This window comes from Otolemur garnettii, unplaced genomic scaffold, assembly GCF_000181295.1.
Source record: "Otolemur garnettii isolate 467f Iridium unplaced genomic scaffold, OtoGar3 scaffold00063, whole genome shotgun sequence".
In the NCBI taxonomy this organism is placed as follows: domain Eukaryota; kingdom Metazoa; phylum Chordata; class Mammalia; order Primates; family Galagidae; genus Otolemur; species Otolemur garnettii.
Window position 1 is genome coordinate 5,726,526 of NW_003852458.1, and position 21,949 is coordinate 5,748,474.

Here is a 21,949-nt window from a genome sequence, read left to right on the forward strand (position 1 = left end):
CCGCCACCTTAGGTGTATGTGGCTGGCGCCTTAGCCGCTTGAGCCACAGGTGCCGAGCCGACCATGTTCTTTCTAATCCTAAATCGCTATTGAAGTCTTAACTCGCTTTATTAAGAAATGCACTTTTTCTCTTTTTTGGAATTTGTAGAAGAAGATGCTTTTGTTTCTGTAATTATGCATAAGGAAAGCACATCACATTTAATGGGGTTGTTTCTTAGCCCAAGGCCACTGGGTTTGGGGCACTCCTAGCATATGGCTGACCTGCCCTGGCCTTCTGTTGTAGTTGTGACCACAGTATTTTTCCAGCTCAAAACAGCTAGAGGGATAATTGGGGTGGGAAGGGGTGGGACTAGCCAAAGTGGTATCCAGGCTTCAGTCAGAATAAAGCTCACTATGGCTTTATTTGGGGGTTGTGTCAAATTATCTATTACTACCTTTGTAATACCTCCCCAGTAACCTCTAGAACTTGTAAGGCAGCATGCCCTCCTAATGCAGCAAACTTCTGAAGAGTAGAGCATGCGTCACAAATGACATGCCCTAAATGGCTGGCTTCTAAAACATGCTAATTTTTGAGGGGTAAATCGCAGACTTATTTTCTGCTAAGAATAACCTGTTCTTTCCTTAAGAATTAGCATCGTCACATGTGGCATGAGACACAGCTTTTTCCTTGTCCTTAGCCAGTACTATTTACGGTTAAGTCTTTCTAGAACCGGAACTGTTCTGAATAGATCTGACACTATCCAGATGCTTGTTCTGGAAACCGAGGCCTTTCTGTGTTTTCTCTGTCTCTGGCTTAGTTTTGTGAAAAGCTGGCTCTTCTCTTCAGGCACAGTTTAGGATGAAAGTACAATAGTTTTCAGAATTAAGCGCAGTCCGGCACAGCAAGACAGATAAAGGGCTCTGCAAAAAGAAAACCTGGGAGCGTATATATGGTGGGGAAGCAGAGAAAAGGGGACAACTGTGTGTGTATTCCTGTGGTGGTGGTGGCGGCAAGCGTATTTGCTAAAAGGACAGCATAAAAACTTAATACCCTCTGAGCTGGGCAAAGCAACACGTGTCATTCTCGGCCCGGTGCGCGGGGCAGCCACGCACCCCCGGGGGCTTTGCCCGCAGTCGGGAGGCCACACAGCAGCCAACGCTGGCTCTGGGTGCGTGCGGGCGGGTGGAGTGCGAGGGGGTCGGCCGGCGGCCCCCGCGGGGAGGGAACGGTTCTTACAGTCACTGCTCAGCGCGAAGGGCGCGCGGCGGCGGCCGAGGGAGCGGTCTTCGGCGGGCGCCTCGGGAGGCCTCTTACCGGCGGGCAGCGGGAAGGAGGACGCGGTGTGGAGCAGCACCAGGCAGACAGCCACGACATCCCATAACTTCATCTTAGAGTCCCGTCCGGCGGCGGCACCTGCGCGGGCGGGCGGGAGAGAACCGCACAATACACCTTAGGCCTGGGCGCGAGGGCCGCGGCGCTGCCTCGGCTGCTGCATCCTCGCGGGTCCCCGCGTCCCCTCCAAACTCGACAACGCCCTCCTTCCCAGCCAGCGTTTCCTCCGGCACCCCCGCGCTCCTGCCAGGTTCTCCACTCTCTTCCCCTCAACCCCGGTGCGCCCCAGGAACTGCTTGCACGCCCGTTTCAGAAGCCAGCTGCCCTCCACCACCTGGTCCAAGCGGTCAGAATTTCGAGCAGGGCTGATGTCGCCTCTGGTAAACTCTCCAACACCACGGCACCAAAGTTCCTATCTAGTCCCCACTATTGGTGAGCAACATTCCCTGGGGGTGGGGGTGGGGGCAATCGGGCAGCCCTCACCCTGCGTCCTCTGCCCAGAAGCTCCCTCCCTTAGGCCCCAGGAACCAGCCCCCCCACTCAAGTAGCGGCGGGTCCTTCTATTTGGGAAGAAATCAAGGGCATTCCTCTGCCTGGGCCCCAGGGTGCTTTCAGCTAGACTGGGGGAGGGGGGGGAGCAGGCTCGGCGGCACTACTCACCCCTCTCGCCGCCCACATTTCATTCTTCCCGCCTAAATAGGTATTTTGTTGCTAGAGCAAGAAGTTAGCAGGGACTTGGAGACATTGGGCCTGTGTGGAAATATCTGGATTATTTAAACCTCCTGAAGCTTTAACTCTGCTTAAAATACTTCTACTCCCTCTTAAGGTTATAAACAGTAAATAACGCATGAAAAGGGCTGGCAGAGCCATTAAGTAAGCTCTCAATAAATGCTTTACCTTTGCTGTTAGGCAAAGATTGCATCTGTCTGGAAAACTTTAATCCTCTGTTATATACCCTAAAACCCTCTTGATTTTGCAGTTTGGTGAGATTCTTCTGACCCTAGTCCATTTCCCTACCAGAGGAGTCGCCTGTGTCACACATGGAGGACTGTACCCCGTCCAGGACGCTTAGGAGGCAGTCAGGAACTGTAAGTCCTAGACATGATGGGTAGTGCGGCTCAGCTCTTCTCAGCGAGAGGGGGTGTGTGTGATGCTCAGTTTGGCTTCTCAGAAAGGAGAGCCACGTTATGGGGGGGGGCGTGGGCAAGAGAAAGGCAGTGTAAATTGGGGGGCAAGCACCAATCAATGAGGTGATGGGGAGGGAGCCAGGCACTTGGGGTGCCCTGTTACCCAGTGCCTTCCTAATCCCAGTGTTCCAGACTCCAGGGGACCAGTAGCTGGAGAGGAATCTCAAGGGGAAACTATGGGATTCATGCAGTTGATTATCTCCACTCCTCCCCCAAAGAAACCCGGGTCTTAGGAAACCCCTACTGAAGTTTATCCATGGGGCAGGGAAAGTCCTTTTCCAGGTAAATGCAAGAATCTCAGCACCTGGCTTTCCTCTTCTTTAGTTTCTGGGTCCCCCCCAGTCCCTGCCAGGGTCCTCCTCTTCATAACTACCCAGAACCCCGGCCCAGGTCCAGGGCAGGCCACCCGGGGAAGCATTTAATTCGCCAGCCACCTCCCACGGCCGCGGAGACAATGCATTTTCCATCCCTTGGACGTGTTTGTTCACTATGCAGCTGTTGGGCTCGGGACGGTGTAGGTCTGAGCGACCTGCAGCTTCGAGGGCCTCTGGTCGCGCAGGCCAGTTTGCAAGCCCAGGAAAGAGCCACGCCGACCCAGAAAAACGGCACCAGGCTGTGCAAAATGACCAGAGAGGCGTTTTGGCAGCCGGAACTGCGAAAGCGCGAGGCCTCCCGCGCCCTTGGTGCCAGGTCCCGGGTGCGTGCGAAATGGCTGGCGGTTCCCAGGGGCAGGGAGACGCGGGCTTAGAGCCCCATTCCAAATCGCGGTGCTCACCAGCAGGAAGCAGCAGAAGCACCAGATTTCCCTTGCGTCTTAGGAGGGTTTTCCCTTTTTTTCCTGCTTGGCCAACGGAGGACTTTTTAAATTGGACTTGGAGATCCTCAGTTAGATGTGTGGCGAAGCTGGCAAAAGAGGAAACAGTGGAAAACTCCCCGCCTCGACAGAGGAGGCTCCCGACTCCCGTTCTCTCCCTCTGCCAGGTGCCACAAGCACCCTGATGGAGGTCCCCCCTCCTACCCTATGCGACGAGGAGGGCGCATTCTTCCCTCTAAGTGCAGCCAGGGCCGGCTCTAGACACAGCGACTCTTTAGTTCCCGGTATTTGCCCGGCGGGGGAAGGCGGGTGGTAGTTTTGGGGACTCGGCACGCACCGCGGTCTACAAGGACGTTTTTCTCCGAGTCCATTTAGGCCCCACCCCGCGGTTTACCACTCTGTCTATCTCTTTATCACTTTCTCCAAATATATCTATTTACTTCTGCCCGACTAGCTTCCCCTGCAACCATGGGCCTTGGCTAGTCCTGAGAACTGTTTAACTCGCTGCCACGTGCAGAAACTAAGCTCTCCTCCCGAAGTCGGCTCCGTCAGGTGACCTCGCACCTTTTGTCGTGCCTGGCAGGCTGGTCCCTCTCTGGTTTCAGGACTGACGCCCTTTGGGAGGGCAAAAGCGGCTCGCCATAGGCGTCAGCAGCTGGCGGGTCCCAGGCCCGGGGCGGAAAGGACACCAGGGAAGCCGGAGAACTGTCCGCAGAAGCCACATCTCGCCGAGGGGCGCTTCCGAGTTCCCGGCACCAGGGGGCACCAGAAACCTTTCCAGTCCTGCAGCGCCCACGCGGCCCGGAGGCTGTGTTGTCATTTTAAGTATAAACCCGGAGAAAAACCACTCCCTCTTACAATCCTTCCTAAATCCGAATTAGCCTGGGAACCTGTGGATGTTCCTGCCAGCATCCTTGCCTTTTAAGCTCTTACCCCTCCATTCTTTCTCTCTAGCTTTCCTCTTCCCACTTCACCTGAGCTGGTTTCTTGGCAACCTGCTTTTTAGACCCCCCTCTCCCCTTCTCCGCCTCGCCTTGACAGCTTCGCAGCCAGCGAGCGCTCCCGCCGTCAGTGCCCCCGCACCTTCTTGTGCTTGGCAGGCTGGGAGGTTTGTTTGGGCTTTGCCTTCAAGATCCAGGTCTCAGGAAGAGAAAAAGGAGGCAGTGGGGCGGGGAGAGTGGCTTGCTATAAATTTGGAGGTTTTCTTTTGGGGTAAGGACAGAAACTGCTGGGATAGCTATTGCTTTGCTTAACATCCCTTGACTCAGGGAGAACGTATTCTCCCCCTAACCTCCCATAATCCAGAGCCCAAGATGAGGCAAGGAAAAAGAATGCTGGAAGCTTCTTGAAAGCAAGCTGGGGAGTAGGTCTGTTAGAGGGTCAACAGCCGGGTTACAGCACCTGAATCTCTTTCAGGAGTAGGCTAGGGACAAGACGGGCTTCCTGGACATCCGATACTTGCCATTTGTTAAAAAGGCGACACCCCCCTCCAAAGCGAAGGCGCAGCGCAAACAGTGAGTGTTTGGTCTCTCACTTTGAGGGCTTTGCGGGAAATACTGCGTGCATAAGATTGGAAGCAGCATCTCTTCCTTGAAATACTTAAGTGAATATTCAAAATACCGGAGCAGAGTAAAGCATGCTGTAACACACGCGCGGCAGAGGCCGGATGAGCTGCATTAGTCCTGGCCAATGTCCCCCGGGGCGCGCACAAGGGCTCTGCAGGAGGATTCTGTCACAGCCAGAACTAATGCGGCGCCAAGAGACTTGGGGGAGATCCGCGAAAGTCCATTCTCAGCCCGGATCAGAGTTCCTTTTCACTGGTTGGAGCTGGAAACCAAACCACCCCTGAATTAGCCTCGAGATAGTATAAGGTGGTGGTAATTCTGGCGGTGGAGTGTTAAGGGAGGAGGCACAGAGTACTGAAGAAAAGAGGTCATTACAATAATCATCTCATGGTTGAGTGGAGACCTTAAGAAGTCCCAAGAGTCTGTGAGAGACAGAGACGTGGGCCCAGGGCTGTCAAAGGAGCTCCTCTCTTCACCTCGACCAGGATGGTTAGTTGGGACTTAAAGCACTAGGGAAGTGCAAGCAATCGGTTCCGAAAAGGGCGAGGAATGTAGCTTTGCAGGACCGCGCCGGGAGAGCCCTCTATTTTTAGGTTCTCAGCACCTTTGCAGCAGTCCCTCCAGGGCCTGCACTTTCCCTCGGATCAGACCAAAACAAGCTCACAAGCTCTACAGTAAGTTAAACTCCTGGCAATGATAGTACCTCTGCTGCTACACATCCAGAGAGGAGAGGCGGTGGGCTGGACGGTGACCCAAGGCCCGCACCGTTCTGGGGTTTGTCAGGAGCACACTGCAGAGTCGGGGAAGGATTTGCCCCACTTGGGCATTCCAGGGCCCAGGGGCATCAGGGGCTTCACAGGTCTTTCACAGGCCCACATGGAAAAAGGCAACCTGCACCTCTGCAAGATCAGCCTCTCTCCTGTTCAACTTCTCTCTCTCCTCTGTCCTTCCGGAGCCTCGGCTCCCTCTCGTCTTTCCACTTTCTACTCTCGCCGCCTGTTCTGGGGTCCAGTCGCGCCCCTGTGTCTCCGGCTCCCCGCAACTAACTGCGCCCGCCCGCGACGCAGGCGCCACCCGCCCCCTCCATCCGGGCCCGCTCCCCTACTTACCTCGGATCGGGTCTCCGCAGACCCCCAGTTGGACATTAACTCCAGGTGCCCCAAGTCCCAACCAGGAGACCCATCTGGGCCGATGACTGGAGCGCGGAGCCCAGCCCAACAGGTCAGCGGCAAGAGTTCGCAATCCTGGGGTCGCGCGGGACAGCGAGAGTGGGCTGGAGGCGGCGACCCGGGCTCCCGCCGCCTCCGCCGCCGGGAGAAAGACGAGGGCTAGCGACAACTCCCCCGCCGGCCCCCTGTATCCCCAGAAGCTTTAGTCCGAGCAGCCGCAGCGGTCGTGGGTGGGGGGTGGCACGAGTGGTGGAGCCGCGCTCTCCGTCCGGGGTCCTCTGGCCCGGGGCGCTGCGTGAAGCTTAGCGGCGACTGCCGCGCTCTGTGCCTCCTCGGGGCACAGTGCCTGCGAGCACGAGACGGGCCTGTCTGATGCTGCCGCGGGAGCTGAGATCTTGCCTGGCGATCTGAACGAGACACCACGTCAACCGGCGCGGGGAGTCCCGTGAAGACATGAGGGCGCCAGGAGCGCAGGCTGGTCGTCGAGAGCCCCGGGCTGGGGGGCCGGGGTGGGGGAGGGGAGGCGCGGGGCCCCGGGAGGGGCGGGTCGGGAGGCGGTGGCAGGGCCGGGCGGCGGGGGAGGAGAGGAGAGCCCCAGAGGGCGCCGAGGCTGCGAGTGGGTGACGCCAGGCGTCCCTCCCGGGGTGCAGGGAGAGCCCCGAGCGCGTGGAGACGCCGCTGGGCTCGCGCCTTCTCCTCGCCGCGTAGATCCGCAGGAATGTGCGGAGCTCCACTCCGACCGCCCGAAGGAAGGGGGGCAATCCGCAGCTTCGCTCCTGCGCCCCGCGGTCGGAGGGAGGGCGTTCTGCCAGGGGAGGCTACACTGGGCTTTCCTCGCGCCTGTCGAAGGCTTTCCTTCCTCCTCGGGTGTCTCGCCCTCTCGCTTTTCTGCAGGGCAGAAGGCAGCAGCGGCGAGAAGAGGAGCTGCGGGTTGGAGTTCTAGCACCCAGAGGGAGAGATGAGGAGTGGCCCAGTGAGGGAAGCCGAGTGTTTGCCAGGGGACGCTGCGAGTTGGGATGAATTTATAGGGCTCTCACTCCGTGACGTGCCCTCCAGTGGCTCTTCTGATTCGCTTTCTGACCTAAACACACATTAGTTTAGTCCCCATGCTAAGGCCAACACGGTCTCCAAATATCTGCTGGCTGAAGTCAGAGGCTTTGCATATCATGTATTACATGGCAGGCAATGAAGAAGGCTTCTGAGGCTGGCCGGCTCCTCAGTCCTAGGCTCCATTTTCATGCTGTTGTAACATAATACCAGGCATGGGGTAGGCACATACATTCAAAATCTCAATTCCAGAGGCATAAGATCATTTTATCAGGGAGAGGTCAGGGGAGGTTGGGCTAAACCTGCTTTTATCGGGGTTTTCAAAAATGCGGGTGGGAAACCTAAGGCTAACACCCACTTGGGTGCTATCACCAGTGAGCAGGGACCCAGCCCTCCCCTTCCTCCTAGCTCGGTAAACGAGAGAAGGGAGACCTCCTCAACATTGTTTTGGTTGGTTAGCTCACCAACAGAAGCTGCTGGAGCCACCTTTTGTAGAGGACACCAGGAGGGCAAATCCTTACCCACCTCGTATATGGCTGTCACCATAAATATGAGTTTCATTCACATGGGATTTGAAATTACCTCTACCTTTAAAATAATATACTGTCTTTGCTAAGCAGAAACTTGCTCTCCAGAAGCCATTGGACCTAAATTCAGTGGGACCTTTTTTATTATTAGCTGAGGCCAAAGAAAGTGTAAACAGGCTCAGTTTACAATCCATGCACCTCTTATTTTATGAGTCATCCGGTTGTTGGGGAGTATGTGTTCTTTAAGTAGCTGAGACAGACAATAGACAGGAGAAATGCGTGTGGCAATGTGGGGGGAAGATCATGTATTATTAAACTTCTTTAAAGTCAGAGATCAGCTACTTTGGAGGTTTGTCAGTGAAGTTAGTGTGGGAGGAAGAGTATTCTTACTAACATTGCTGTGATTTAAGATTAAGTGAAGTGAAAATCAAGTCATCCAAACACACCTTAGCTGAAATTAGGATGCTCTCAGCAGTTCTGTGGAATGTGACATTTCCTTCTTTGATAGATTTATGGCAGAAGTGTAGATGGATTTGGAAATAGGAGGAGAGAATAGGCTTAATGTATTTATCCCAGGTTAGCATTGCGTTTGGAATTTGAAGACAGCCCTAATCAGTGTTCTTACCAGGAATGATTCCTTTATTTTCAGAAGGCTTTTCACTGGGATGGTCAGGCCCTCCAAACATCTGCAATTATTTAGCACTTGCAGTATTCCAGGCAAAGTGCTAGACCCTGGGAATTGTGCTGATTGGGCTTTTGGGGTTGCAAGAAGCAGATGCCACTGAGTTTGCCCTAAGTAATGGGAGTTGACTGTGGAAGGAAGGCTGACCGGAATCTCCACCACTCAGCCACGTGTCTCCGAAAAGCCTTCCGGAAAGGCCACCCAGCCAGGCCTCACGAAAACTGGATTCAAGTTCAGGAACTGGGAGGTCATTCAGGATATGGCTCTGTGACTGGGTCATCTCTCTGCCCCCTCGGCAGCGGGCATCTGCCTATCCCTACTAACAGGCTTAGCCACCAAGGTGATTCAGCTTCTCTCTTGCTGTTTTCCTCTGGGCGTCTTTTGGCTTCTGCGCCTGCTACCAACTGCTCAGCTTTCTGTTGATCTCACATTTAAACTCCTTTAGTGAAAGGATCTAATTGGCCCCACTGGGCACTCACCCCGTGTTAGAATTGGACTGAGCTTTTGTATCAGGCCTTCTTTCAGGTTCCTGGACACTGTGTAGATCAGAAGGCCTTGGTCAGGTGCCTATTCTTGGGCCAATTATTTGTGTCCTGGTTGTTGGTAGGTACAGAGCCTGGCCACCTTTGCTAAAGGAACGTCCTGGGGTTTCTCTCTCTCTGCCTTCCACAGTGGGTCTTCCCCTAGAAGGAGCTGGGTGTATGGCAGGTGCTTTTTGACAGCCCCCTCCTGGCCATCCTTCTCATAAGCTTACTATAAGGAGAGGAAGACATGCACGCAAATAATCACGGTAGAAGATGACACGGATGACACAGGCTCTAACAGATGTACATATGAGGCTGTCAGGTACCAGAGTCTGATTTTCACATGGCCAGTGAGACACTGGGGAGAGTACCAAAAAGTGCTCAGACCTAGGCCCCACCTCAGTCAATATTGAGGAATGGAGCCTAGGAGTTGGTATTTTAAAAATGTTCCCCAGGTTTCTTAGTTAGCTTTATTTTTTTCTAATGATTGCAATAATTTTCTGATTCTTTTGAAAGCAAAACAGAGAAACCATATTTTGATAGATTGTAGGAGTGAAACTCTTCCAAAACATTAAATTCCTTTTGAAATACTACAAATCACCTTAAAACAGTAATTTAAAGTTTAACTTAGAATTAAAGCAAATATTTCTGACTTTGAAAGAACATTTATTTGAGAAACAATGTTAATAGCTCTACTAATTTCCCATTTCACTGTTCTCATTATTTTCACTGGGATTTCTTGTGAGTAATTAAAATATGTCTAAGTGATTGGTGCTGGCTGTGCTAAGGATCTCACAGTCCTTGGGAAGAGAAAACATAAACATGAAATGATTAAAAAATAGTTCAAGGTGTCATGAGGCTTGGAATTCAAAGTAGACCTTGATTGGAGTAGGTAAGCCAAGAGGAGGAGGTGGAGAGGGGGCCATTCCAGGCTAGCCAAAAGGGGGAACCGGGTGGGGGGGGAGGGAGACTCAATGCAGTGTTCCCACATTCTTCCCTCACCTCTGTGGCCCTGTAGGGCTGCAGCCTGCAGAGGCAGTGGGGCGGGTGGGTCAGCCTTTGGCCATTCACAGAGACCTTGGCCAGTTCCCAGTGGGGCTTTACAGCTGCTTTGACTATAAGGGCCAGGACCCGGGTCCCTGGACTGCCTCATAACTTGGGTCATGACGACTGAAACAGAATCCATCACTTAAGCAGGGCAATTTCCTTTTCAAAGTCACTGCTTTATTGGACAGCAATTTGTTCCATGCTTGCTTGTGCTTTTAACAGCCATTTTCACCAATGATACTATTACTCATGAGGAAAAGATAAATTTGCCCTTAGATCACTTAAAGAAAAGAAAAAAGAAAAAGAAATAGGAAAAGGAAAAATGTACTGTATTAGCCTTTTTGCAAAGTAAGGAGAAAAATTCTTTGTAGTAAATTGTTTCTCATAAGAAATCAATCCTGACATTGGCAAAGTAGATTTATCAATGATTTCCAGCAGTTTTGTTTCTAAGGATCAGATTGTGTAATAGTCCATTAGTTTTGTTTTTGATTTCTGAGATTACTTTATGAGACTCCTCTTTTCCTGAAATAAAACTTCAGTCAGGTAAGAGCTTTACAGCAGACTTTGTTACTATGCAAACGATCTAATGGCTTATGTCTGGGGTTGGCAAACTTAAATCTGTAAAGAGATGACATTTGCTGTAAAGATAGTAAATATTTTAGGCTTTGCAGACTATAGTTTCCCTGTTGTAACCACTCAACTCTTTCCTTATATTACAAAGGCAGCCATGGATAATATTTAAATGAGTAAGCAAGGCTGTGTTCCAATAAAGCTTTATTCTCCAGAATGAAGGAAAGAAATGGAGTGGGAAGGGAGGGGAGGGGGGAGGCTTGATAGAGGGAGGGTAAACGGTGGGACCACACCTATGGAGCATATTGCAAGGGTATAAGTCAAATCTATCAAATATAGAACATAAATGTCTTAACACAATAATCAAGTAAATGAGGCGAAAGCTATATTAATTAGTTTGATGTAAGCACTCCAAATTGTATAAAAAAATCAACACATTGCACCTCATATATGTATAAATGTATTCGTGATCTATGTGTATATGACTTAATAAAAAAAACATAATAAATTTTATATACACTAAAAAAACCTTTATGGACACTGAAATTTGAATTTTATATAATATTTTATATGTTATGAAATGCTATTCTTTTGATTTTTTTTCCCCCTAAACATTTAAAATGAAAAACTATTCTTAGCTCGAGGACCACACAAAAAACAAGCAGTGGGCAGGATTTGACCCAAGGGCTATAGTTTGCTGACCCCAGTTTAGTCAAAGTTGTAACTTTGATGAGATGTGTCAGCTCTAGAATTATGAAATTTCAGAACTTCTTGTCTAATCTCTTCATTTTATCAGAAGAGAAAATGAAGAGGTCACTGTTTGAGTGAGTGATACATCCTTACTGTCACAACTTCCCTAGTTGTGTGTGGTGGGAGGGGTCTGTTGGGTCATCTTCAGACTGTAATTTTGCATATTTTATTAAAGTAAGATATGAGTCAAAATTCAGAGAAACCAGCCAGGATCTTTATTGGTGGCATAGGTTGATGTTAGGCTGATTGGGGAGCAGAAGTTGTAAAGAAATTGATGGTGCCCTTTTGGAAAATAACTAAGTTCCCAGGCAAAACAACACTAAATAGATTTTTTTCCTCTTTACAAAGCCATTTCTGGGGCAGTGCCTGTGGCTCAGTGAGTAGGGCACCGGCCCCATATACCAAGGGTGGCAGGGTCAAACTGGCCCCGGCCAAACTGCAACAAAATAATAGCCGGGTGTTGTGGCCGGTGCCTATAGTCCCAGCTATTCGGGAGGCTGAGGCAGGAGAATCTCTTAAACCCAGGAGTTGGGAGTTGCTGTGAGCTGTGTGACACCATGGCACTCTACTGAGGGCGATAAAGTGAGGCTCTGTCTCTACAAAAAATAAATAAATAAAAAATAATAATAAATAAAATAAAATAAAAAGCTATTTCTGGTTCGATGCCTGTAGCTCAGTGGCTAGGGTGCCAGCCACATACACTGGAGCTGGTGGGTTTGAATCCAGCCTAGGCCTGCCAAACAACAATGACAACTACAACCAAAAAATAGCTGGGCCTTATGGCGGGCGCCTCCCAGCTACTTGGGAGGCTGAGGCAAGAGAATCACTTAAGCCCAAGAGTTTGAGGTTGCTGTGAGCTACGACGCTACAGCACTCTACCCAGGGCATCCACTTAAGACTCGGAAAAAAAATTTTTTCTGTGATTAGTTTATACAGCCATCATAAAAGTACAGAGATGAGAGAGAAATTTGAGCAGGGAATCAAGATACCTGTAACCTAGTTCTTTTGCAGACCACCTAGTGCAATTGCAAAGCTTTTGGAAGCAACGGTAAAGAATTGGAGTTCACAGGCAATAGTTAAAGAATACTGCCATAGTGGAGAGTAGATTCTGGGACAAGCACCCTGTGTTTGGACCTTTAAGCCAAAATATTCTAAGGGACTTCTTTACCATCTATTGATTACATGACAACAGACTCTTCTCTTCTTCCTAAAATAGATGAACGATTGGGCCATTTCCAAGTATAGTAGCAGAATAATATGACAGGCACTCCTCTGTTAAACCCACTCCTCCCTTCTCTTTTCCACATTCCCTCAGTGTGGGAAAGCTAATCAATCAACTCACAAATCCTCATTGATATTTATGGGTTTAATAAGAGCAAGCAGTAAATATAAGTGTGGATTTTGCCCCTTGAGTGTTTTAGGCTAACACGTCCCTCACCCAGTGAGTGACAGGGCCAGGACTCAGGTGGGGCAACTGAGGCACCTCACTCACTCACCTAGTTCTGGACCTGATTAGCAGAAACTTCCAAGATTGAGAGCCCCAAATTCCACAGTCACAAACTGGGAGGAAGTCAATGCAGGCAGTCAGGCAATTTGAGCAGGAGCCCTGCCCCTGACCAGCTGTGGGAGCGTGGGGGAACTTCTAGCATCCCCAGCTCACCCATTTTTCTATTTATTTTTCTCTTCTTGTTCTCCCTCACTAGGAGACTGTGTGAATAGATGCGATAATAAACCAGATTTTCCGAGTTCATAAATTACTCTCTGGGAATAATTTATATTGCACAAATACTTTTTGGTCACTGGGGCATTATTTGGTAAATTACTGCCCTCCTACGGTGCTCTAAGTGGAACCCTAGTGACCTGAAAGAGTTAATGCCTCCCTCTAAGCAATTAACTTACTCCTGGGGCATAATTTACACTCTGAGAGTATCTGGCCAAGCATATGTGAAGCACTTGGACTTCTTTGAAAAAAAGTTAGCTTTAGAAATGTAAAGAATTAATATCACACAAAGCATATTTGCAGACCTTTTTTGAAGAAGTCTGTCATGTAACTTCCCAGAACAATGCTGTAAGGTAGGTCATTGTTATCCTTTCCGGAGGCATTTTCTAGCCAATGAAAAATCACCCCATAATATACCTAGCATGAGGTTAAGGAATAACATATTTGTGAAATGACTTCACTATTTGAAAATAATGGGAGAAAGATTGGGAAGTGGATTTTAGAAATCCGAGTAAACAACAAAAGCTAAAGATAAGGTAAATATAGTAAGTATTTTCCTTACACTGTTGTATATATGAGTAGGATCTAAATACCAGGGGTTGGTTTTTTATACAAACTCAGGAGCACTAACATACTAGAATGTGGCATCTTTCAAAAAGGTTATCTTAGGAGACTATCTGCCTACCCTAATATGGATCTATCACTTAAAAACACTTTTATTAAATACAAACACAGATCATTCATCCACCAAACATCATTTAGGCATCACTGTTCGTAAGGCTCTGTGTTGGCAGTTGTTGAGAGATTAAAAAAAATAAGTCATGAGATAGCATCTCTGTATTCAGGGGTGACAATTGTCTGGATTCTGAAGATGAGTTTGTTGGGCAAAGACTAACTGAAATTAATTCTAGTGAAAGAGGTGAGTTAAAGCCAAGAGAAAGTCAATTATTTTTGAATTAATTTAGAGACTGCTCTTCTGCTAGTAGATTTCGGTCATGGCCTCAGCTCTTCATCCTTGTCTGTCTCTATGCTCTTTGTCATGTGCTTTTGTAGTTCTTGCTAAAGTGCTGGTGTCTATTTCCCCATCCCACAAATCTGAATTGGCATTGTGATTTGTTTTGGCCAGTAGAATGCAATGGTAATGAGGCTACGCCAGTTATGAGCCAAGACCCACAAGATTAACATGTTTCCACTTACTCTTCAGACCCACACCATTGCCAGGAGAACGTGCCTGGACTAGCCTGCTGGAGGATGAGAGATATATGGATATATATGGAGAATGATATTGCTCCATTTGTCACAGCCAAGGTCAGTGTAGATGAGCTGAGTGCCAACTGACTGCCCCACCTCCATCCCCAGACATGTAAATGAGCCTAGTGAAGCCATGCCCTCCTGACCACTCTGGACAGGTGAGCAATAAATACTTCTTGTTGTATGCCAGTGGGATTTCATGGTGGTTGTGCTGCATTGTGAGGGCAATAAATAACTACTACAGTTTGCAAATTGATTTTGAAAGAGGAGCTCTTGATGCTAAAAATCTCCACCTTCCTGGAATAAGTGAACAGAATCTTCAGGTGACTACCAGGAGGCTTAAAATGCAGATAGGGATACAACGTATATGTCCCAATGTTTATTGGGCAGCCTTCCCCTCCTACTGAACGTCACACTCATTGTATGCAGTTGCTCACAGGCTTAGCCATTGCTATATTAGGCCAAATATTCTGCAGGGATAGGAACCATGCAAGTTCTTTAGTATCTAGCACGGTGATGTTCAACTGGTGTGCCATGAGAGGATGTTAGGAGTGCTGTGAAAAGTTTTAAAGATTGTTAATTAAATTATTTTTGAAAGAAGTTCAAAGTACAATGAGTATATTCTTTTTTTTCTCTTTTGTTTGATCAACGTAATTTAAGTGTAACTATAAGTTCAAGTGTGCTACGAGATAAAAAAGGTTGAAAAACACTGATCTAGCACATATGTGGTGCTTGTTGAATGAATGAAAGAATAAGATTCTCTTTAGAAGTTATACATTGCATTGTGAGCTTTTATTAACTGCGGTCTTTTCATTATTTGTTGGATGTTAATATACCACTTTAAAAATTAATCAATCAATGCAATTACTTGACTAGATTATACCTTTCAAAACATGCAAAGGTATCTTCAGCGACAAGCAGATCTTTCTCTCATGACGTCTTTAAGCCATCTGCTTCCCCGGTAATACGATTGCCAGTTTCGTATCAATTCTCCCAGGGAATGTGCAATCATTAAAATAACTTTCGTTTAGAAAAGAAAGAACTTTTTCAACCATTATTTGTAAAGGTTTGTACATTTTATAATTCCTTTTCTTGTGGCTGGCCGGGCCAATTGGATGTAGCCCTTAGGATCTTCGACGCAATGTTTCAGGAGCTACTTCCCCCAACTTTGTTCCTGTTTTTTTTTATTTTTTTAAAGTTTTACTTATTTTAAATTGACAAACAATTATTGTATCTATTTATGGGTATAATGTGATGTTTTGATATTTGTGTATATTGTAGAATGATCAAATTGGAATAATTGACATGCCTATCACCTCTAATACCATTTCTTTGTGGTAAGAACATTTAAAATCCAGCTATTTGAAATAGACAATGCTTTATTATCAACTACATTCATCATGCCCTGTAATAGGTCACCAAAGCTATTTCTCCCTTCTAGCTGAGACTTTGTAGGATTTGATCAACATGTCCATATCCCATCTTCTGTGCTTGTCCCCCTCATCTCCAGCCTCTGGTAACCACCATCCTGCTCTCTGTTTCTTTTTTTTTGAGACAGAGTCTCACTCAGTTGCTTTGGGTAGAGTGCTGTGGCATCATAGCTCACAGCAACCTCAAACTCTTGGGCTCACGTGATCCTCTTGTTTCAGCCTCCTGAGTAGCTGGAACTGCTGATGCCCACCACAAAGCCCAGCTGGGTTTTCTATTTTTGGTAGAGATGGGGTTTGGCTCTTGCTCAGGCTGGTCTTGAACTCCTGAGCTCAAGCTATCTACCTGTCTCAGGCTCCCAGAGCCTCTATTCTATGGATTTGCCTTTTTTAAGTTCCCTTTTTGATTTACCAACTTTTCCTCAGCTTGTTAAAGGTTTGAGCTCTGTTGGAATTCACACAGATGTTTGTTTCTTTCTTTGCTTGTGTACTTCCATCACATGAGATGTCAGGCCACTGCTGGGAGCTTGGTCATTACCATGGAACCAGACAGCAGGGGGAACAGATAAACCTTAAACATTGGGTTCTCCAGGTGACAGGGAGCCAGGCATTCTGAAACCCTAAAAAGCACCTTTTATCGCGGAGAACTTGTGCCTGCTCTCTGTCTGATGAAGATAGTGGGGTGAGTATAATTTTCATTTAAAGTTCTCAAAGGAATCTTTGCTGTCTAGCATGTTGTTTCTGTTTTGCAGCAATGTGAAGATTCATAAACTGTGGCAAAACCATGTTGGTTTGGAATAAAGTTGGCATTGAATCTTTCAAGGCATGTTTTAGGGGTTCTGTGAAGTGGTTTAAACTGAAGCCACAAAAACGAGAAAAAATTTATTTTCAGATGAATCTTAGTAGACTGACGACTCCTAGAATTTATGTGCTAAGGGTGCATACTTTTTTGTTTTCAACAATTAAGTGGTTTAAAAATATTCTTCCTCATGGCCCTTGGAATTTCAGGTTCAACTAATTTGCTACACTATTTAATGATTGTATGTGTATTATTCCCATCCACTGAACTATACATGTGTTCATTAAATACTATGTTACAAAGATCAAACTGAGGAAATGATTAAGAAGTAGAATGACTTGTTTTATGTCTGCTTTGCATGGTTTGCATAATCTTGGTTTGTATAACATGGTTGCTCATAATCTCTCCCGAAGTCTTTTGTAGGTTTTAAACCAGATTTAGCATGATTCATTTACATTCACATGATGGCAAATCTCAGAGAAGAAAAACTGCAGCCCAGCCTGCATGGGATGTTAGTTTTTTTCTTTTTGATTGAGGGACTGTTTCATCAAAACATTGTTTCAAACAGATGTGTTCTGGTGTTTACTGAGGGGAGAATTGAAGCCAGACTGATTAATTAGCAGCCAGTCAAGCCGTTTTTCCCTGCGCCTATCTGGGTAGTCTGGGGATTATGAGGCTGTCAGTAGGTTATAGTCAGAGGATGCAAAAAAATGACAAACAGCAGCCATACCTCAGATCACCATACTGGGGTGTAAAATACGGTTATCTCAACCACTCTGCATAGTTTTTATTGGAGCATGAATCTTTCTGAATGGGCATGATAAGACTAATGCAGACGTTGGCAAACATTTTCTGTAAAGAGCCAGATAGTAGATAATTTAGGCTTTGTGGACCGTATAGTTGGTCATAACTACTGAACTCTGCAGTTACAACACTAAAGCAGTCACCGACAACGTATAAACTCATGAGCATAACTGTATTCCAATAAATCTGTAATTATAGTCACTAAAATTGGAATTTCACGTAATTTTTGCTTCATGAAATATTGTTCTGTTAACTGTTTTCAGCCATTTAAAAAATACAAAAACATGTTCTTAGTTCTCTGGGTGCCCATTTGGCCTGTGTGCCATAGTTTGCCAACTCCTGGGCTAAAGCAAAGAGTTTTTCTTTTTTTTAAAAAAGCGAAGAGTCTCGAATTGCTTCTAGTCCTTGTTCTTTTGATAGTTTACATAAGATTAATTCTTTCTAAATCTTAGTTTCTAAATTTGAAGAAATGGAGGATAAAAATAGTTGTGCTATCTCTTCCCAGGATTGTGGGCAGGATTTGATTATATGTAGCGGATTAACAGTGGTGTAAGCCATGCAGACATTGATAGTTCACTTACCTGGATGTCCGAGCTCCCAGTCTTGGTGTAGTGGCTTGACGATGTCCTTAAAGACCTGTCATTTGCTCCTTACATTCCGTTGATATCCATGTGTCGGTAATGCCTCCTTTCTTGGTGCCAGATGGGTGCCAGGTCCTTATATGACAGCATCCCAAACAAGAAGGAAGTGGGCAGTGTTGTAAAGAGGAATCTCCTTCCAGCCCTCTCTTTAATCAAGGAGGAAAGTCCTTCCTTGCACCCTGTAGGAATCTTTCCTTCGTATTTCATTCTCAAAGCTGGTTCCTGGGCCCATCCTGGACCAATTGCTGGTAAAGGAGAAGAGGATGTACCTGGTTTATAGACCAACCATGAATCAGCTTCTGGAACTGGGTATAGTGTTAGCAAGGAACATGGAGGAGCAGCTAATGTTGTCACCACACACTATTTCCCTTCCTTACTACAAATCGTATGCCTGGCATCAGGTTGGGGGAAGAGCTGATGAGCCAGTTCCCTAAGAATGCTCTAGGCACCATAGAAACTGTCATCACAGGCATGTAACAGATGAAGACCATTGTAGGTAACTGCCAGGGCCAGGCTGTGAGCTGAGACTATAACAGGACGGAATCTCCACATCACTAATCTGAGAAGGAAGCAAAGAAGGGAGGAATCTGAGTGTTGTCTCCACATGGCTTCTGGAACATACTAGAGAGAGCCAGTCTCATCCTCAAATTAAAGGATGGTAAAAATGCTTCACATTTTTTTGAGGAATCTCTCCATTCCAAAATCCAGTAGTGAAGGTACCTTTGTAGGTGTGTTGCGTTTTCAGAAAGCTCCGATTAAAATTTTGGTTCACAAAATACGGATTAGGGTCAAATACTCTGAAGGCTAAAAATATTCTTCATGTTATAGAAGAATATACCCTAAAATTTTTTTGAATAGTGAAATATTTTAAAGAATTTCATTGATGAACTGTTTCCACATAATTTAGCGTACACAGTGTGTACTATACTGTATGTGTGTTTATGCACACGCCCACGTACTACACACTCATACACCTGTTGTGTTGCATGGAGCTAGGTCAGACCGATAAATTGATTGATTGAAAAATCATTCTTTAGAATAAAAAGTATACTAATGTGAACTAAATTAAACATCTCTAGGTTTTAGGGTACCTTAGCAAAGGATATTTCCCAAGGAATTAAATGCCTATTTCAAAAATCAAGTCTCATACAAATTATATGCTCTGGTCAAACACCAGATATTACAGAGCAGATATTCCTATATTGTATAGGTGATTGAACCAAAGGTTCTTCATAAAAACTCTAAGATTTTTTTTTATTCTGTGAGTGCTGTTTGACCTTGAAGTTCTCTTCTTAAATTCTATGATTAGAGTAGAAACGTCTACATATTCAGGTTCTGAGTTTATAGCCCACTGTTCATACATTCTTGCTGTCCATTCATTGCCTTGTTCATTTGGTCCTACTCTCGTGGAATTTATGGCCTAGAAGAGGTGGCATCTATGTGATCATGCTGATGAATTTATGACTGCACCATGGTTAGTGCTGTGAGGTAAAGGAACACTGTGTTCTGAAAGGACATGGTGAAGGAGACTGACCTTGACTGGGGCTCAGGGAACCCTTCCCTGAGGAAGCAGTGCTTTCACTGAGGACCAATATGTGAGCAGGGCTTAATTAGTAAAAGGGGTACAGTGGGATGGAAAGAACATTCCTAACAGAGGCACAGTGTGTGTATCAGCCTGTTCATCCATCCATTCATTCACTCACCCATCCAGCCACCCACCCACTCATCTATCCATTCATATCCATCCATCCATCCAGTTTTACAAAACAGTACCAAGTGACAGTAGAGATGCAAACAAGTGGAAATCATCCATGTTTTCTAAGTCTGTAAGTCCATTGGCGAGACGAGAGAAGTATGTTTAAAAAAAAAAAAGAAATCAGAAAATGTAAGGAGGTTATTTTAAGTAACAATGGATGTGAGGCAATTTCAGCTCTTGCTCTTATGGGAATGAGGTTTGCCTACGTGAAAACCCAGAGGCAGCTCTCCAGGGCATCGACTTCACTCTGCCTTTTCCCCGTGGGGCCGATGCAGAGTGCAGAGGATAAAATTCAGGTGCTGCAATGTAACAGTGCTTCCATGGGAACTGCAATTTGCAGTGAAAAATTGAAGAACAATCTTGCATTAACAAAGGAATTTATTTAATTTTATAATGAATTTCTTTTCCCAATGCTTTTAAAATTAGCCAAAAACTGAAACTCAAGATTTTAAAACAGTAGGAATTAAATTGGCATCTATTCTACATGGATTTCATCATCTCATTGTGACCTCCAAGAATGTGGTTGCTCTTTTTGAAATCAGGGATAGTTTGGGGGCTCACTTGTAGTGATAAGTAAATTATCCATGTGCATCTGTTGTCAGTTTAGTGGTAAATGTTCCATTGAGTTCACAGAACCTTGGTATTCAGTTTATACCTGGAAATGAGCTTAGAGGCACATCTAGTATAACTCTCATTTTACACAAGAGGAAATTGAAAGCCAGGTAGGTTAAGTGACTTGTTCAAGTCACTTAAAAATTTATGTCCCAATTCTCTCACCAGACTTGTGATGGCCGGACAAGTAGAGTAAGAGCTGGATCCAGGATCTTCTAACTCTGGCTTCAGGGGGAGGAGCTTTGGAGTCTGATTCTCTCCACTCAAATCCCTGCTATTAATTTTTTTTTTTTTTTTTTGCAGTTTTTGGCCAGGGCTGGGTTTGAACCTGCCACCTCTGGCATATGGGGCTGGCGCCCTACTCCTTTGAGCCACAGGTGCCACCCTCAAATCCCTGCTATTTACTAGTCTTGGGACCTTGGAAAAACTGTTTATAGTTTGATCATCTATAAAAGAGGATAATAATTGTACCCAGTTCATGGTATTGTTGTGAAGATTAAGATGCATGAGAAGAGTCAGGCTGCTGGTGAATATTCAGCACTTTGTAGTGTGTCTTGTTTCTGCCCTCTGGTGCTCCTGGACTCTGAAATACCATCATACACCACCCACAGTGGACACAATTAAAACGAATGACAATCTCAGATGTTGGTGAGGATGTAGAGCACTCCTGGGAGGTCACTTGTTCCAGAGAACAGAGTCGTGTGGGATAACTCTGAACTGTTATGACTAAGGTCATCAGGAACACTCTTGAACAAGTCTTTTTGTGGACTTATGTATTTATTTCTTTAAAATATGTGCTAGAAGTGAAATTGTATTAAAAGGGGTAAGTTTTCCAAAGGGGTTGTACCATTCTACACTCTTACAAGCATTATGTGAGTTGCTGTACATCCTCACCCACATCCGAGATTGTCATTCATTTTAATGGTGTCGACTGTGGTGAGCGTTTGATGGTATCTCATTATTGGTAGCATACTGAATTGAAAAAAAGTTTGTTTGCTTAAAACCTTCCAATACTAGTTTCCAAGTCTTTCCATAAGTGTGGCTATATGAAAAGTTTGGTAAGACCCAGACCCAGACTGGTCATTCAGCTTTGCTGGTCTATGCTGACACCTGGGACTGGGCCAGTCCAAGTACCATATAAACCAGAAATAGTCACTAATTCACTGGGCAGTTAGTGAGCCTCCCAGCTGGCCACACTACTAAGATGCCAAAGCTCAATTCTCCTAAGTGGTCAGTGTATCTGTGAGTGTGATATAGAGGTTTTGAAGGTCCTTTCCACACTCCTCATATATTTAACGAATAGCAAAAATTCTGACTTTTCGGTCGACTAAAATTGCATTTTTTATAAAATAGCTCACAGAGGTGAAGCCTGCTTGGCATTTTACCAGAGATGAGAGCACAGCTGCATGGTGGTGCCTACAGTAGACTTTCTCGATCTTTCTCTCCCCGTCTCTCCTTTCTACTTGTATTCTCTATTTCTTTTTTTTCTCCTCCCCTCTCTTTTTTCTTCCTTGTTTTTCTTTCATCAACTGAACAACGATTGAATGAGGTATCTGAACACAAATTTGAAATTATCAGAAAAATGCAATCTGTCCTGGCTCGGCACCTATAGCACAGTGGTTAGGGCCCCAGCCTCGAACCCAGCCTGGGCCAGCTAAACAACAATGACAAGTGCAACAAAAAATAGCTGGGCGTTGTGGTGGGTGCTTGTAGTCCAGCTACTTGGGAGGCTGAGGCAAGAGAGT

The 21,949-nt window shown here is 46.2% G+C and overlaps 1 protein-coding gene and 1 pseudogene across 5 annotated transcripts in view; one reads left to right on the forward strand and one right to left on the reverse strand.

Moving 5' to 3' along the window:
* GDNF (glial cell derived neurotrophic factor) overlaps positions 1-6,042 on the reverse strand; it is a 22,872-nt gene extending 16,830 nt beyond the window's left edge. The window contains exons 1-2 of one of the 5 annotated variants that reach the window (XM_003792946.2): positions 5,988-6,042; positions 1,217-1,393 (exon numbers count right to left, since the gene is read on the reverse strand). In XM_003792946.2, the coding sequence (XP_003792994.1) occupies positions 1,217-1,367 (151 nt within the window). In that variant the 5' untranslated portion in view covers positions 1,368-1,393; positions 5,988-6,042. Of the gene's footprint in view, positions 1-1,216; positions 1,394-1,972; positions 2,070-2,209; positions 2,235-5,987 lie in introns of those variants that run through there. The other 4 variants (XM_012807082.1, XM_012807081.1, XM_012807083.1 and 1 more) reach the window with 4 other exon arrangements.
* The window catches only part of LOC100944633, a 122,739-nt pseudogene continuing 103,743 nt past the window's right edge, over positions 2,954-21,949 (forward strand).